We start from the raw sequence: 18,679 nt of genomic DNA on the forward strand, positions 1-18,679 counted from the left end.
AATTTCAGGAATGGCTTAATTTCCTTTAATTCCCTCTCCATCTCCCATGAATCACCTCTTAATCTGTCATTGGATTCTTGCTACTTCTGCATTGGGGGGTGGTACTGATCTTGGGTGTTTGCTTCTAGGGAATCCATTTTAGCTCTTCTGATTTCCTTCTTTCCTCCTTTTTATTAGCGTCACTGAGGTTACTTCTCAGAGTACAGAAGGATTTCTCTTGGCTCAAATAGCCTCTTGAGTGACGTGGTCTAATCACATTGGTTTATTACTGGCTGTCCTGGTTTCCTCTTTGTTAGTGCACCTTATTGTCCTCGGTAGACTTCTGTTGATTCTCTGGTTTCTGGCAAAAGCTCAAAATCAACTCAGTCTAAATAAAGAACATGATATCTTTTGTGAAGCTCATAGGGATGCTAGTTTCATAGTTATCTTTTTTTTCAAAACATATTTTAGTACTTGCAGAAAGTTTTAATTCATATTTTTTCCTATCTTCATTATATATTATCACAGAGCAATGTTTGAGGTCAAAAAATGAAATCATATAATAGGAAGATTCTACGTTGTTGAGTCCCTTAGATTAAGAAAAGCTAACCGTGTTGCTCAAAGTATTGTTTTTCTACCTAGTGTACTATGTGCATATCAGATTTATCTCTCTATTAAACTCATCTTACATAACTATCTGGGAAATGTTGGTTTAAAAAACACATTTTTAAGCAGCGTCTCGGCCAGTAGATTAGAAAAACTGTTCGGATTTAGTAAACCAAGAAAATCTGGAATTGTAATGACAAAAATCTTTTTCTTTAAGAAATATAAAGTTCTAACTCTTTATATGACTGAGGTAGATTATAAATGTCACCAATTCCTAGGGCTCAGTGTATTCTGCCTTGACATATAATATTTTTGTTCAAGAAGAGGATTCAGCAGGCAGTCTGTATTTTAAGTCCTTAAAGTAATTTCCAGCTGTGCTTTCCAAGTTTAATAAGGTGGGATAGTTAGAAGGGAAGCAATGCAAACACCCTATGGGAGAGTTAAGGATTTGCTTTTACTTTTATGAACGCATGTAAATAGGTAGAATTAGCAGAGGAATGAGAGGTAGAGGAATGGCTATAAGGCTATAGTTCCCTCCTCTAATTTCCTCCCTGGCTCCGCTGAGCAGAAGTGACTGGAGCAGCGGGCTGCGTGCCATGCTGGTGTGAGGGCAGTGCCTGTCATGGCTGCATCCAGCCCTGGCATGCAGTGTTATAAGATACCTAGGTCCTAATTTTTTAAAAGCACAAGTCTTCTCAAAGTTAACAAAATGTTATATATGTGCTTTTTAAATCTGTTAAGGTAGAGCTGTTAAGGTAAGCGTTGGTGTGTATAAAGGAAGCAGCTGCGGTGCTCATCATGAACCACGAGTTTGGAAGGATGTTTATGTCCCACAGTCCAGATTCAGCCACAGTGATCAAAAACATCCATGACTTTACCATACATGCCAAGCTGCCAAACCCTGGCAGTGACTCCTAAAAACTTAGTGCCGCTACCCCTCTACTTCCCAGTACATTTATTAACATGCAGAGATTAAACTCTCTTCAATTTTCTGATAAGCATAGTAAAAGACCTGAGTTGTAAATACTATACTCACTAAATCTGTTACGGTTATTATAGTATTAGGTTTACTCTAGTGCTTTAAGGTTAAAGCAGGAAGAAAGCTGACAAGCTTTAAACTGGGCCCCAGTCCCGAGAGTCTGTGCTAACTGGGAGATAAGCCATTGTGTCTGCTTAGTTCCTGAGAAGAAGACCTTACAGCACATCACCCTCACCTTTGATCATGACCATAGTGTTATCGACTGACTGCACGGCAAGAAACAGAATAATGATTACACAAGTGCCTAAAACAAAATCCTACATTTGCTGGTCCCTGAGTTAATAACTGGTAGTATCTTTGTTGTATTTCACGTGACATAGTTTCTTTACTAACTAAAATTGGCTGGTTGAAATGTGCAAGTTCCTCTGCAATATTTTCAATAAACTGGATCCTAAATGCACCGTGGTTCTGGCTATGATCTGGCTGCCCTTGCATCAACTGCCTTTCTGCGTGGTTTCGTCGTGCTGTCCGTGGTGGCAGCATCACTCCTGAGAATACACAAGTGTAGAGATTTCTAATATTATGTTGTCTGCTTAGACGATAGAAACTATCAAAAGGCGCATATTCTGCCTGTGTTGCAGCTTCTGCTCTCACATAGGAATGGCAGGAAAGCACTTGCAGGTGTTTCTGATGTAGACCTGCTGTCCTTATGAAAACTGCTTTTCTTTTGAAAACAGTATATGATTGCTAGGGCTTCCTACTGGTTAGAATAGCAACTAAGAGGATCCATAGCAGCATATCTAGTCACTGAACCCACAGAAAGGCCCTCTGTTTTGAAGTCTTGCTGAAGTGCATTGTTCCAAAGCATTTTGTTAGGATTGCAGGAAATTTGGAACGAAGCTGCAGATTTTGGCAGTTTAGCAGGAGGTGGCTGCCAGTCTGAGGCACAGATGGCGGTATTTGGAGAAGCCAAAGCAGCATGGTCTTTCTGTTCCTTTCTTAAAACCATCAGAAGGATTAGATTTTTAGCACTTGAAATGGCTTAATTTAGACTTTGAGATAAAATACAGCAGGGAGAAACAGTCTCTTTTTTAGTTCTCTTCAACAGATTTTTGTGTGGATTTAGGAGATCAGAACCGTATTTTAATTTTATTTTGTTTAAGCAGACTGGGGTTGCGGAATATGATTTTATTACTTAAGTGAACTCCACAGCAGATTTTGTATTTGTGGGCTTTGTAAGTCTTTGGTGATATTTGCACCTTTTTTAATCTCATGTTGCCAAGAAACTACTTCAGAGTTTACTATGGCAGTAGATTTAATCTGTGGGTAGTTCTTTGCACTTTTTTTTTCCCGTGCAGCTGAGAGGAAGGGGTCAGAAAACTAGTTTTCACATTCAAGAGACTTGCTCATTGAAGTTAGTAATTGAAGTTGGTGGGAGTTTAATATTAGTTTTAATAGGCTCGTATGCAAGGCCACCTGTAGATAAGCAGCTAGTCACAGCAAAAAGTTGCAGGGAAGTAATGGGTAAGTGTGGCTGCTGTAGCCCCTAGCAAAAGCAGCTTTGTAAGCGTGCCTGCACATAGTGCTTCATTAGTAGCCTGTGCAGCATGAAGTTTGCTGTCCTGCTGCTCTGCTGTCCTTTGACTTCTCTGATCCATTTTTAAACAAATGCATGCAGACAAAAGCATTTGCAGGCCTATTCTTAGTAGACTGAAACCTATTTGACATACTGTACTGTTGAGAGAGTTGATTTCCTTTATGCCTTACTAAGCTTTATGTGGTACTTCTCTAAACTTTTTGTTTTGGTTTCTTATGCGGTGTTTTTCATATGCGGGTACGGGGATGTTCTTCTCTGCGTAGCTGTGAAGTGGTTCACTTGGAATTTTGTGTTCAGTTGTGAACATGTGGTTGCTAAAATTAATCTGAGGTTTAGATTAGTTTATTGTGAATACACAAAAATAATTGGCTACTAAAGTGAAAGGTTATTTGGCAAAGATTTAAAAGTTCAGTTAGCTTAGTCGGAATTTAAGTCTGTGAATAAAGTTACTGGGAGAACATAAAAGGAAGGAAACTTTATTAGGGAGTCATAGTGGGCTGGTTATAAGTGGAAATAGTGGAACATTGTCTTTTGAAGGAAGTATCTGACACTGGCTGAAATGTCTTGGTCGTTATTTTGTTAGTTTTATTGGTTCTTTCAAAAGAAGCAGTGGAAGACCTGCTTGATTGAGCAAAATGCTGAAAAATGTGTAGATGAGAGTAATCCTGCGTTATCTTGGAGATAAGCAGTAGTGTAAAGGTCTGGCTACCTTGACATGGAGAATTGGGATGATTTAAATCTAGAAAGATAAAAAAGGAGGGGGGGGGGGGAGGGGTTGTGGGGGGAAGCGTTGTTTAACTTCGAAGGTTCCTCAGGTTCACTGCGTACTTTCCTAGACTGCTTTTACATTTCTCTGCGGATCTGATCTAATCTAAGGCACCCAGACATGTTCAGAAGTGTTCATTTTATAAATTTAATCATCCAGTTCCCACCTAATTTATGTTGTAATTCAGAGTTTTAAGTGGAGAGGTGTGTCTGTTCTTGGAGGAGCCTAAAGCAGTAGGTGTTCTCAGGTCGTGCTTTCCATATTCCAGGAACATGGATTTCAGAGCAGTGGCCATAGTTGGTTTGATTTGCAAATAGTTATGGGTGTAATTGCATAGTATTTGAATGATTTGAGTTCTAGCCCAGTCTAAGCTGTAGGTCTTCATTAGCCTAAAGGAAGTTGAATATACAGTTCCTGCATCCCATGTGAGTGTCACTAACAAATCAAAGACATCTGGGAAGAGGCATCCTCCAGCCCTTCTTTCAAAGACAGGTCACTAGTGAGGTTAGGTTGGGAGTGCAAGACCAGGCAAAGAGCCAACAGGAGGGAACATAGAGGTTAGGGACCTCAGGGAGTGTGAAAACCTCATTTTTGCTCCCTGGGTTGTGTTTTATATCTAAAACTGTCTCATGTGAAAAGCCTAAATAGTCCAAAGAGCAGGCATTACAATGTCACTCCCTTTAAAAGAAAGTGAATGTGTTTGGGAGAAAGGATGTCACAGATTCAAACCTCCTTTGATAAAGGGAGATGAAGTGTTGGGTTTTCTACTTGCTGGAGTGCTCTCATTACTAAGTGGCTATTAGTGAAAGATGAAGTAATTTGACCAAATCTACGTAGCCAGTGACAAAAGTTGAGTTTGAATAGATTTTCTTGCTGCAGTTGCCAGTCCAGCCCAGTAATCTGTAGATGCCCTACTGATGGTGGTTTCCACAATGATAATAAATTTTGGGATGTTTCTGTGATTAAAAATGAAAAAAGAATATTGTTTTCTTTTCTTGCCATTCTTCTGTGTTTGATCCCAAATGTTTAGAAGTGCAATTTAAATATATGAACTGTAATTTAAATTTATTAACTTATAATACACCTGGAATTTCAGATCTTAGGGCAAATTATGCTTATTCAAACATCTGGTTAGAGAAGTTTAATTATTTGGTTAATCCTTTGGGACAAAGAGATGCCCCTTCCTGCCCTGTGACTGAGATTCTGGAGTTCTAGAACTCATGCTCTGCACCTCTTTGACAGTGTCTGGGTCTAGAGAAGTACGGTGAAGTAAATTCAGTGTCTTCAATATCCAGATTTTGGGTAATAATCTTTTGATTTTCAGTTTTTCTGGTATAATAAATTACTTTGGCGTACCCTATTGTCAAGTGTTGTATGCAAAAATGTCCCTTGGAACTGTAACTTCTGAAAGTTTTAGCATGTTTAAAATGTTCCATTATCCTGTGTCATGTTTATCAATGTTTTGTTGCTTTTATAGATTACCTTTCTCAAGGGATAGATCTCTCTGGAATAGAAGTAATTGAAAATGACCTGCTTTTTATTGCAAGAGCTCGGCTTGAGGTGGAAAATCAAGCTAAAAGGTTGCTTGAGCAAGGTGTGGAGACTCAGGTAAAATACACTTTCTTCTTTATTTCCTTTCAAAAGTGAAGTGTAAAAGTACTCTGAGCTTGATTTCCTTTGTTTTATGTAGCATTGTCTAATGGAGATTAAACATGAAAAAAGTCTTACATGAGAAATTCTCACACATGAGAGTATCCAAAAAAATTGACAAAATTGGCCTTGTACAATATTTGCAAGAATAAAATTTTGCAGGATCTGACCCTGAAATTTGGGAGAAAGTAGGTGCTGATATGAAGAGTTTAACTCTAAACACTGCTAAAAGCTTGATGATTGATAGGACTTTGCATTAAGCACAGTATACTACATTGCCAATATTGCCAAGTTTTATAGATAAATCTGAAAAATGCAGTTTCTTAAAACTGTAAGAAGATTTCTACTTTTTAGCTGTGCAGTGATGTATTGAAACGATTTGAAAGATTTCCCATTAAAACTTTAAAGGGCATTTTAAACTTTGACGTAAATATTCACTGTAGGGCATATCAAAATGAGGGCATAATTACATTCATCCATACTAAATGTAATTATCTACATTTTTAGTAACATGGCTACGTCTATTATTTAACTATTTGTAGTATCATTAGTGCTGTCTTCTTGCCTTTTTAAAAATTCATGTTCTTTTGTCTATACTTTTTAGTATTCTTTAAAAAAAAAAGTATTTTAAATCTCCATTACTACAGTAAGAGGAAAAATCTAGTACAAGTTCCTATCAAATTTGGGTTTTAAATTAGAGAACAAAGAGAATTAGAAGACAACATTTTTATGCTGTTTGTTACCAACAGTTAAACTTCCCTGTAAGTCAATATAGCATTCGTTTATAGTATTGAAGGTTGACATGAAAATAGAACATACACAGAATGGAAAATCTCGTCATTAAATTGGCTTGGTTAGATAATTGAGCACTGAAATTATCAGTATGTCTCAAACTTTTACTTAGACCTCTCATTTCAAGTAATTTTCTGCAGTAAGAAGTCATGATTGTGGTAAATACCTTTGGCTATTTACTGAGAGCAAAATGGTAGGAAAAAACACCCCATTTTTTACTTGATTACTATTCAAATGTTGAAACTCCTGGCTGTTTGACCATGTTGCCAAGCTGTGATTGGGCTTGTTATAAGCTATGAAGCATATGCAATGTTAAATAAAGACAGAATGAAGATAGGGCCTAAGAAAAACCAAGTGGACATTTATTTTAAATGTAGCAAAAGTCTTCATCAGTGTGTACTCCTAGTTTTTCATGTCAGATTTGACCTTCTCTGATAATTTTCTCTTCATATTAAGTACTAAAATGGAACGGACAAAGAAACCCTGGGGAAATGAATCCCAGTCCACTTGAAAAATAGACAGATTTATTAGGTGTTCCAGGCTGTATCCAGGTAATCAAGAGATTATTAAAGTATATGCCTGTTGTGCTTTAGCCAGGGGCCTGTTTCCAGCAAACGGAAGATTGTTTGGAAGAACATTATTAGTGCTTAGTCATATCAGAAGTGGGGATGTTTTCATGAAGAGGTGTTAGGGTATGCTTCACAGGTTTGCTGTTGGATATGATTCGTGGATTTAATGTTGGAAAAATAGTGTGCTTTAGAAAATACGCATGCAGGCATTGCCCAAGAAATCTAGAATTTGAAATATGGCTAGCAGATAGTATGTCTTTGATTCTTATTATTGTAGCTGTGTGTTTTATTGACAAGTTGATTTACATTTATACCTTCCAAGCCCTGAGATTTCCCATAAGAGGACATTCATCTTTTCTTCTGCATTTTGTACCACAGAATTCCTCAGATAGGCTGTCTTCCTGCTAGTATCTATTCTGGTAGCCAAGTTTGAACTTTTGAGAATGGTGCATCTGTATTTGTCCAGGTGGTTCTTCAGTTATTTGATATTCATATTTGCAATTGCAATTTTAGTTCTCACCTTTGTTTTTATCTGCTGTGTAAATAAAACACGAGATTGGTTGCCTACGTAACAGGGAGCTGTATTTCTGTATTTCATCTAGCACTTTTCAGCAATGCCTTAAGAAGAAAGTTAGTCTTACGTCTCTGTTTTTAGAGTATTTCAATGTCCACCTGGAAGAGAAGCAGGAAGTGGAAATACATAAAAAATGTAAAACTACAAGTATCTCCTTTTAAGCAGAAGTCATTAGAATTTGGTGAATGTCTTCTGTAGAATTCAGCTTTTTTTTCAGAGAAGCTGCTAGAAGTTACTCGGACAAAAAGAACAGAGCTAAAAAGTTTAAATTGCCCCTTTCAACATTTTGATATATCTCCTTTGTTTAGGTAAGAAACTATTTTTGTTATTTTGATTATTTATTTAATGATGTATAAGTCACATGCTAATGAGCTGTGCCCAGATTCCCCAAAATAACCACCAGCAGTAGCACATGAAAGCAGATACTTACCTCTAAGGGATACATTGTCTTTTTCTCTGCATTGTAATTCACGTTTTTATTGCATGTCCATCACTGTAGCATTTGTGTATTTCTCAGAAGAAATGAAATCTCTCTTCCCCTTTTCCTTTGGAAGTGTGGCATTAGGCATTGACTGCTTCAGAAGTGAAGTCTTCCACTCATGTTCGTGGTGGTATCTTTAAAGCTGCCATCTGGGTATAAACTAGAAGTGCCTGTCAGCGTGTCTAGACTTAACAGGCTTTCATAGAGCTGCCAACCACGCTTGTCTTCCTAATCCTTTTAGAAAGAGTAAGCCCTCTTTACTCTTGTTGACAAAAGTAATACAAATAACAGCAAACCTGATCAAGCAGGGGTACCAGTGGCTACGGGCAGGTTTTTTATTGTCATGTGTGCTTTGTTACGCACTCCTAGTGTACATAGCACAAATTGATGCTCTTTCATGAACCACAGAACAGTATCAGCAAAATGGATTCAAACCCCGTCCTTACTGTTTAGTCCCCAAAACCTTGGTAGCTTTCCTTCACGCTGTAAGCAGGTTAATGGCGGATAGTACAGAAAGCAGGAGGGGCTGCTTTAACGGAGATACATCAAGAACTTCAATAAAATCACTGTTCTAAGAGAAGAGACAGCAATGTTTTCTGCTTTAAAAAGAAAAAAAGAGGTATATATCCATCTTGCAACCGCCTGAAGCCTCCCCAGCATTTCTTTTGCTCACAGGATGAACCCTAGGCAGAGGAATCTAGATTTGCTCTGGACACCACTTCACCCCTTTATTCAACAGCCGTATATTGTGTAAAGCAGATCTGAATAATAAGAAATTAACTCAGAACAAGAGAAATTTGTTAAGATTACCATAGCTCAATTCCAGGTAGAACAGTTTTGCCAGATGTAGTGTTGTGGCTGCTATACTTACAAAGAAGAAAACTTTCTCTGCAATTTAGCTCACACTTCAAACCTTTTCTGCTATATATTGTCATACTTAGTGTGGGACTTTCCTCTTACAGCCAGGGATGCCCAAACTTAGTCCCATCAGGTAATGATAAGGTTGGTAGCATTAGGAGCCAGGTCATGTGTGTGCAGAAAAGAGATGCATTTCCATCTCCTCTGTCTTTACTCCTCTGAAGAGGTAGCCCTAGTTCTGAACCAAGTTCACTGCTTTAACAATGGTTATAGGTCTCATCTGTGTAAGAAGGATGGATTTTTGCATGTATGTACTCGTATGTGTGAAATGGGTTAGGAACCTATGCTCTTGCTTTTGACTTTACCAATACAAACTTTACTAATTAGTTAGGATGTAGATGATAAGGACTATGGTATCATTAAAGATTGATTAAAATATAAAATATCCATTTAGGTCAAACAAGACATGGTGTGGAGATGAGAGTAGAACTCAGATTTCCTTGAGTTTGTACCTTAAATACAGTTTGTCCTTCTGTGTGTTACAGAAACTTTCTGTATTTTTGACCACAGACAGTAAAAATTTTCCTCCTGGAGTGTTCTGTAGGTGTCTGACTATTTTTTTTAAGGAAGGTTTTGGATAAATTATGTGATGTTTGTCGCCCAGTTTCCCTTATTTAAGGTGTGGGCAAATTTATTTTCCTGCCTAGCATGGATCTGGAGAGAGTTAAATTCACGGATAATTCACTGAAATTGTTCTGGTGATCATGTAGTGAAGTGTCCTGATCATGTTAGAGAAAGCAAAAATAAAGTGTAAGCTTAATAACTATCCTTTGTCCAAATGAATGTTAAATTGTGCCTGCGGTTTTTTTAATACATAGTTGTGTTTTTTTTTCAAAATGAAGAGCTTTACTAATTATAACCTCACCAAATAAAGAAGAGGGAAAAAAAACACCAACAGAAATAAATCCTAAACTCTACTTCTGCAAGATGTTCAAGTGCTGGATTTGTATGCACAGGATAAATATGTAAGCAATACAATCTGAACAAAAATGTCTCAATTAATTTCAGTGTAACATCTTTATACTATTGCCACTTTGAGCATATTTGGGGGCATTTTGAATTTTCATATTGTAACTCACTGAGCAGAATTTGTTTTGTGAATTGTTCTGTTTTGCATTCTTTTTCATACTGAACCTTTCCTCTAAGTTGTCGTCTCTGGGACAAGTACAGCATTTTTTTTCACATTTAAAAATTATTAAGTATATGTATATGCATAATTGTTTTTGACTAATGCTATTTAGCACCTGAGAAAAGTGATGGGAGGATGAAGTATCTGCATAATTAACCAGTTGTCTGGAGGTGATTATCAAGAAGTTGCTTAATTTATCTCAGTTCAGGGTTCCCTAAGATAGGTGCTTATGTAGTACATCTTGCAGTGTTATGGCAAAATTGGTGAAATTAATCTGAAATCTTTCATAGACCAGCATTTAATCTCGTGTCAAGGATCTCTAACACTAGGTCTTTGTTATCCCCAAGGGATTGGAGGGGAAAATATGCACATAATTGACCATTTTTCCAGACATGATCATCAAGAAGTTGCATAATTTATTTTATTTCAGGGTCCTCTGAGCTGAGTGCTTATGTTGTACAACTTGCAGTGTTACAGCCAGATTGGTGAAATTAATCTTAAATCCTTCATAGGGCAGTGTTTAATCTATTGTCAAGGATCTGAAACAATGCATGCTCTTTATTATCCTGTGGCAGCATTTTCCAGTTGTGCAAAGGCCCTTGGAGGTGTTTGAGATATTCAGATATTAAGAATGGCTGGCATTGGGCTCCGTTTTTCACTTTTTTGGTGAAACTTGCAAAAAGATGATAATGTTGCATTCTTGAGTTACTTCTAATTATTACTGCCAAAGGCATGGATAGCTGTTGCAGCACTACTGTCTGGGCAAGGTCCTGTGATCCTGAGTTTCTCATTTTCAATCTTGCATACTTTAGCAAGAGTATATATTTCACTGAAACATCAATTTTTCTAGATTAATTTATGATATTTTAACACTTCAATTTAAATCAAAGTATGCTTGCTAGTTTTTGCTAGTTTAGTGTCATCTTCAGATTTGAATGCTTTATAGTAAAATGGGCTGTGCAAGTGTCTGAATACACTGTCTAAAGTTGTCGGTTCCGTGGAGACATGCTTGACTGTAGAACGAAGTCTAATGTCATAGGAGAATGTCACTTCATGTGCCCACGGTTGTGTAGTGGGCCTGTTAATGTTTATCTTTTGTTAATTTAGCTTAGGATGTGTTACGTTGCCCACACTGATGTACTGCGCTAGTCAAAAGAAAAATTTTTAATTCCAGATGTTTTTGCCTGCCCTTTGCTGCTTTTACATATTAGCTATCATATTTGTCATACCTTTTAAATAATATAAGCCCTTACGTATTTCAAAATGTCAATGGAATTGATTGCTGTTATGTAGATGTGTATAACTGCATCTGTATGCATAATTACAAAATTATCATTATAACAGCAAATAAAGTAGAAAAATATGAAAAAAGAACCCCTCCAAATTTGGCACACAACCAGTCATCTTTTCATCCCTATACTGCAGGATATCCTCATTAAAAGTCTGGAAAAACTAGAGTTGAAATGCTACCCAGAGTATACCTTTTTTTTTTTTAAGTCAAAGAGTAGTCATTGATTTTTTCTTTCTTTTGTTCTGACATTTATTTCTACTTTGAAAGGTAGAAGTTGGAATTTAACCTCATCACTGTCAAAAATTTAACCAATATAGTACACTTTAGGCAGTAGATGTTATGTTTCCTTATTATTCCACAACCTTGATTCCCTGGAGGAGATCCTGATGGAAACTAGACTGAGACAGCTATTTCATAATAAAGTGATTGACTACAATATGATATAGAAATGGAAGGCATTTTTGATTATTCAGTTTGAAGTCAATTACTTGAATCTAGAGTAAGAAGACTGAAGTATTATCTGTAAAAAGAAAAATTTGAACCTGTTTGCTACTTTTGGCATAGGGAGAGGGTGGTAGCTATAGTTAACTTTAAATCATCTAGTTTTGCTTAGTGAAGACAGACAACGAGATCCAAAGCTTTTTATTTAAATTCACGTTAGCCACCCATTTTACTGTTTTTTGTAATTCTAATGTAGACAGAGAAGACTTATTTCAACATGTTGTAGCTGTCATATTGGCTTTCGTTGTAAAAGATCACAATGGCATTTGAGTCTGTTTAATTAAGATCCTACTAGCTCATAGTTTCTGTTTTTTCTTTGACAATAGTTCTGTATGCATATAGAGAATTTTCCCTTTATGTGTTTATATATCTGTACAAGTTTTACTCTGTCCTAACCTTTACGTTTCTTTGTCACAGAAACATACTCACGTTGCATTATTCAATTTTATTTTTCATCTTCAATATTATGGTTATGGTTTTCGTGATCTTGTTAACTTGCTAAATCAGATTCCTTCATCTGGCCATCTGGTGCATGGCACTACAGAAGGAGTTTTCGATAAATCTAAATTATTTCTTCCTTAAACTATTCTGTTAAGATGTGATATAGCAACGTATGGCTCATCTAACAACCAAAAAATATCTTCCAAGAATGTGTTAGTTATAACCTACATGTGAATGGTAAACTTCATGGGGATTAACAAAACCTTATGAAATTTTCCTTTTACTATTCAGGTCTAAAAAGAGCTCATTTTATCTTAAAGTATGATCTAACGGAACTGAAGTGTTAACCGTGCTTCAGTAGTTCAAAATCACCAAGCATGAATTTATACCTCTGAACTATGGATTAAAATAAACCACAGATTTCTTTGCAACATAATCGGCTGATACTGATATAACCTAGAATATCCTTTCAGTTTCCATAGGAACAGATGATAGAATGTTTTGAATCTTGGAATAGCTAAAATGAATGTCTGGCTTCAATATAGTTCACTTTTATTTTGCAGCTTGCAACCTCTGCACATAAGGGCTAAAAATGTGCATAAAAAAAGAAAGGTGGAATATTGACATAACACATATTAAAATGTTTTTACTAGCAGTAGTAACAACAACAATAATAATAAAAAAATTACTTTAAGGGTTTCTGTGCATAATTCTTTAGGTGTTAGCTCTGTGTTTTATTATACAGGTGCAAAAAGTATTTCCAAATCCACAGGAAAAGAGAAACTATTAATCATTCCTATGTGTTAATGCCTCTTTTAAATGTTTTACAACAACCACCAAATCTGTCTCGTAGGTCATCTTATTGCTTCATCTCACTGCGTTACACTGTATGGGTATATTTTCTCTTTGGAACCATCTGTACAACACAAGAAAGAACTTCATGTAGCCAGAAAGAAAAGTCAGCAAAACTGTAGTGGAATACGTAGTGTGTTATATAGGTGACTATGGCAAAAGACGGTAATCAAAGAACAGGCAAGGAAACATGCTAGCTGTAGTAGTAGTTGTTTTATTAGATGTTTGACCTCTCTTTCTTAACAGGTCATGTTGCTAAATCAGAGAAGGTATGCTTTGAGTGTAAAAACATTAACAAGATATAGAAGATACGTCTTTGTTTGAAATTAATGGATATGTAACTCCAGTATTGATGTAGAGGGAAAATACGCAGGCCTTGTTACAAACCATTAGGAATCTAAGTGCCTGTAACCTGAGGCCTCGTGAATGCAGGTACAAATGATAGTGTGTGACTGACTGCTCAGTACTTGGGCTCTTTTCATTTGCTATAACTCCAGCATTTAAGATGCTTGATCTTTAAAACATTTTGTATGTGAAAATTAAGATGGTACTGAAAGCAAAAAAGAAAAAAAGCAAAAAGAAAAAAGAAGCAAAACAAGGAAGAAGTAGCAAGTTAACTTGTGATAGTTTCCCTTTTCAGTGCAACAGGCTTTTGGCCTGTGAATGGAGCTACACTGTGCTAATGTAGTTCAAATAGTAACTTTTTCAAATATCCGTATTCCAAGATTATTTTTAGCTACCATTAATATAGAAGACTCATGAGAGCTGTAGTTATTGGAACCTATGGGCAAGTTAAATAGCAACATTTTGAAAATAGAAGGATTTTCAAATAAAAGTAATATCTAGAGCTTTCCTGCTCAGTATTAGAATATAATTTACTGTTGTAAATGTGCAGAGGACCCTGTGTCACATGTTACTGTCTGAATAATGATCCTCTTTTATTAATGGTTCTGGTTTGCACTTTTGCAGCATCTTTTAGAAAGTTCCTCACAAACTGTGTAGTAGATGGTTTAGGCAGGTGTTAGCAAACCTCATTCCGCAGGTGGGCAGATATAGAGAAGTTCTAAATGCCAAGAAGTAAGCAGGAAGGTTCTCAACAAAGTATTTGAGTTTGCAAGTTTTCATGCTTTAACAATTAGGCAACACTGGCCCCTTTTAACAGGCCTTGTTTCATGAAAATGCTTTTTTTCCCCCTAGGAAAATAACATTTTTTTCTTAAATAGATCCCGGAAGCTTCTATTTTCTCACCCAGTAATACCTGCAACTGTAATTGGTTTTTTTTTTTAAATACATTGCAGTTATAGTAGAATAGGCATTGTAAAATGAATGTAAATTTTAGTTCTTTAATTTATGTCCAGCAGAAAGTTTCCAGGTGTGGGAGTGAGGACAAGGGACTAGCTAATTAGGCATTGAAGGGCCCCTCGCCTTCCATCAGCTGCCTTTCCCAATTAGTAACTCTTGCTAGGAGTTCACCTTCCCAGCTCTGGATGGGTACGTGGCCATGCAGCTATGCAGCGCCCTCACCTGCATTTGACTCCACATCCGCTTCTGATAAACTTGTGCAATATTCAGGGTCGGGTTTGGTCCTTACAAAGTTGAAAGATTATTATGCACCAGATATTGAAGTTACATAGTGTCTATTAGTAAAACAAACAAAATGCACAGGTTTTCTTTTTTGTGAGAAGGTAGTATTGGGAGATATTTTGTCACAATATACTAGGGACTATGATTCAGGTTATAGTTTCAACAAAACCTTCAAATTTAATTAGGTGCAGGTTAGAGAACACTTTTTTTCCTGTCCTTTGGATTTTTTTTTTCTTCAAATCATTAAAGCAGATAATTGAGAAAGGAAACGATCATTGTTTCCCAGATTAGGATTGCCTGACTACCTCTACTGGGGTGATGGCAATGGCAGCAGCTTCTATTGCAGTACCTAGACACGTACGTGTTCAGGATTAGGGCATACTGCCATCCTATCTTCCTCCATCCTTCAGCTGTATGCCATTATACTTCAATTTCCCTAGGCCTCAGAATATCTTCAAAAGCATCCAAATTAAGAATTCCCCTCACATTGGCCATCTTGCTGTTATACCTCTGTTGTTTTCCAACCTGTGACCCCAACTGAACCAGCCACCTGCCATGTGAGAGCCCTGTATTTGTGTCTGAAATGCTCCCGCAGATCACCCCATGGCTCAGGTGAGCACAGCAGAACCGGGAACTGCCGCCTCCTTTGCTGTTAGTGCCCCCTGCACCCCGCTGGAGGAGGTGTTGGCTCAGGGGTTTGGGGGGCTTGGCCAAGAGAGTGATGTGTCCTGTTGATCATCTGTTAGTGCTCTTGGCTATTAATTGTACGTCTGCTGGACACGTGTTCCACATCAAACTGCAAAGCAGATGGCCCCAGTGAGATGTTGTCAATAGCAAATGAAGCATGAAACAGCCTTCCCTTTTCCCTTCCCTCGGTGGCAGGTAGTATGCTGTGGTGTAAGGAATTGGTAATTAGTTGATATGAGGCATAGGCTAAAAAGCACTGACTTTAAGCAAATATTGAAAATAGCAGAAAGCAGGAGACTGCGTTTTGAGGAAAAACCTGCTTGGATAGACACATGCATATTTAATCAGTCTTCAATAATTCATGCAATATTAATGTGATACATATGGTAATACAAATGTTTAGTAATGTTTTTGGCTGAAATTCTAATACCTATTTGGGAATTGTTACCTTTTTTTACATCTTAAAATTATTTGGGAAGGGTTAGAATTAACTTAAGTAAACAGTAATATTACTACAACTATGTTTGCTATACATATTAAACTGAAAATAGCTTAAAGTCATTAAGCTTTTATTAACTGAAAACTGTGTCTGATTGTCCACAAATATTTTTGTGCCATGACCTCTTTTAATGCCTTTCCCAGAGAATCCGTTGCTATCTAAACTGTCATTTTTTCCTATGCTGTTTTTCTTCTGACAAGATGCTGCTTTATGTTTGTTAGTCTAAATGAAAAAAAAAAAAGACAGCTGCAACAAATAGCATAAAATGCAGCTTTATGTTATAAAAACAACAACAAAGGGAGACATTGTTTTTGCTGCTCAGTTTTCTAGGTTTCATAACCGTTTATACGTTTGTGATATTTTATTAAACTGATGAAGTTAAATTTGTATCTTACCTTTCTACATCGGACCCAGTTACATAATATGATAAAATTCCTCAAGTTTTCATTAAATGGACTTTGAAGAATTTTGGTAGCAACTCCTTTACAAGCTCTTTAAGAAAGTGTGGTATTTCTTTATGTACAATAAGGTGAAGATTGTTTGAGCAACTACTTGACTAATCAGTAACTTAAATCCTGAGGCAGGTCCAGCATTTCTGCTGGGTAAACATGTTGGAACTCCAGAAGAAAGGAAAGCATAGTAATTTTTGAAGAGATCTCATGCCAGAGATCCAAATGTCCAGATTTTTGCAGGTCCACCTGATTCATTTTCAGAGATGTAGTTTTGTCCCATATATAGTGTGCTTTCCACAATGAAAGGCTTTATAACTCAGCAGGGAGTGATGAATTTATCGATGAATATTGTTGGGAAAACAGGACTACTCGGGAAGTACCTGAGCATACGTTTTAGAAGCCCACAGTTTAGGGAGCATCTCTACAGCATAATAGAGATAAAATAGTAGCAAAGATGGCCGTGATAGTGTTTTCTTTAATCTAGCCAGAATTAGTTCATGCCAAAATATATCCCTTTTACTCTGGTTGCTGAACCATGCTGAAGCGTGTACTACTCTTGCTGCCTTTGTTAGTCTTAAGGAAAGTAAGCATGGAAGCGTGTGTCCATGCCGCAGGCTAGATGGGCAGTGTGTTGATATTTTCATTCTGCTCTCTTTGATCGTAAAGCATACATGTAACAACGGTTATTGGGTGCTGATACGTATTCCCTCTCCAGAACTCAGATTGTGCTTATTTTTGTGCAACTCTTTCCTTCCAGGAGTGGGGAAGAAGGGAAGCTGGAAGATGAACTGCACTCAGTCTTTCCCCCTCCCTCCTCCAGCACTGTGTGTGAGCAAAGCTAAAATGTGTATGCATTTGGGGGGGAATGCGTGCCTAGTAGGAGTTACCAGTGAGGAGGATGGGAGGGTGCCGTATGTTCTCTTGCACTGCAGGTTTTACTCTTCCCTGGAGACTTGTTCTGAAATCCTATTGATTTCTTGTCCGAAAGAATTTAGTTGTCTTGCAGTACTTGGTCAGTATTGTGGAAGATTTGGCTATTACTGCTTAGTGCTGCTATCCTTGCAGTTATTAGGATGTAAGCACTGACTTAACTGGGGAAAGCCTAAGTCACCTTGTTCTTTATTATTAATGTTAGATGAAGGATTTTCCTGAATTCAGATCTAGGTCAGTATTTATTTATTAATATTCTTGTTTTTTCGGGTACTGCATGTTGAAAACCATGTTCCTGAAGCACATGTGTATCACCCAATAGAAACTTTTGATATGACGTTAATGTTACTCAGTTGCTTTTTGCTGCATATGTTTTTTTTCTGCCTAAGGAAATGTTAACGCATGAGCCTTTTTCATTCTTCCTTTCTTTCTACTTGACTCTTGTCTTATTCCCTTTTAAAATGCTAACTAGGAATCTGAGTTTCAAAGTTCGCTGCAAATAAATACAAGCAACCTTTCCACATACTGAAGACTTTTTCAGTTGCTGTGTTGCTACAGGCCGTTCTTCTATACATTTGGAAAATTCACTCCCCTTAATTTAGCATCAGTACTTCCACCACACCTTAGAATTAAACTTAACCTACCTCATGATCAAGGATATTTTTCTCCATAATACGAAGTAGCATTCTTCATGGAGACCCTCTGACAGTGTTCTCATATATAGCACAGTGGGAAAGCATCACCGTGTCGAGTTTATGTTGCTTCAGTGCGGGTTATAAAGGAATCATAAAATTAATGAATTAATAGACTTCTACAGTGAGCTACGAAACCTTGTGCTCATGTAGTCTGACCTGTATAATGCTGGACACAGACTTAAATTCATTAGATGGTGAACTGTAAGGTGTGAAGAATAATAACTACTATGAGCTGCAAATTACATTCTAAAGTAGGGGATTTGATAACTAAATAACTTTTATTGGACTGATCAGTCTTGAATTTTAAAAGAAATTGTATAGCCATGTAAATAAAGTAGTCTTTGCTCTGAGGTGCTTGACACAGCGAAGCTGCTACAAAAATAACGTGGATTATTGAAATAATGCTCTGGCCTGTGAACATCTGAAAATTGATCTCATGCATATTATTTTTAAATGCAAATTTGTTTATAATCAGGTCTATATTTATACTTTATATTCTCTAATCAGTTTAGAAATCTTACAATTTTATAGAACATCTTTGGGATTTTCTCTTCAGAGAAGGTAGGTTTTAGCATAGCTTTTACTTCTGTTCAGAGATTTTTTTTTTTTCCTAATCCTAAAACAAGTGATAAGAACTTTCAAAAAATGTTAGGTTGTTGGCTTTAACTAAAAATTAGATCTTAGGTTAGTTCTTTCATCTACAACTG

At 36.9% G+C, this 18,679-nt stretch overlaps 1 protein-coding gene across 1 annotated transcript in view; it reads left to right on the top strand.

Annotated features, from left to right (window-relative positions):
* COG5 (component of oligomeric golgi complex 5) overlaps window positions 1-18,679 on the top strand; it is a 193,646-nt gene that overhangs the window by 76,342 nt on the left and 98,625 nt on the right. Inside the window, exon 7 of the mRNA XM_009328367.1 lies at window positions 5,405-5,535. Within this exon, the coding sequence (XP_009326642.1) occupies window positions 5,405-5,535 (131 nt within the window). The remainder of the gene's footprint in view (window positions 1-5,404; window positions 5,536-18,679) is intronic.

Source organism: Pygoscelis adeliae, unplaced genomic scaffold, assembly GCF_000699105.1.
Source record: "Pygoscelis adeliae isolate BGI_AS28 unplaced genomic scaffold, ASM69910v1 Scaffold267, whole genome shotgun sequence".
NCBI classification, from domain to species: domain Eukaryota; kingdom Metazoa; phylum Chordata; class Aves; order Sphenisciformes; family Spheniscidae; genus Pygoscelis; species Pygoscelis adeliae.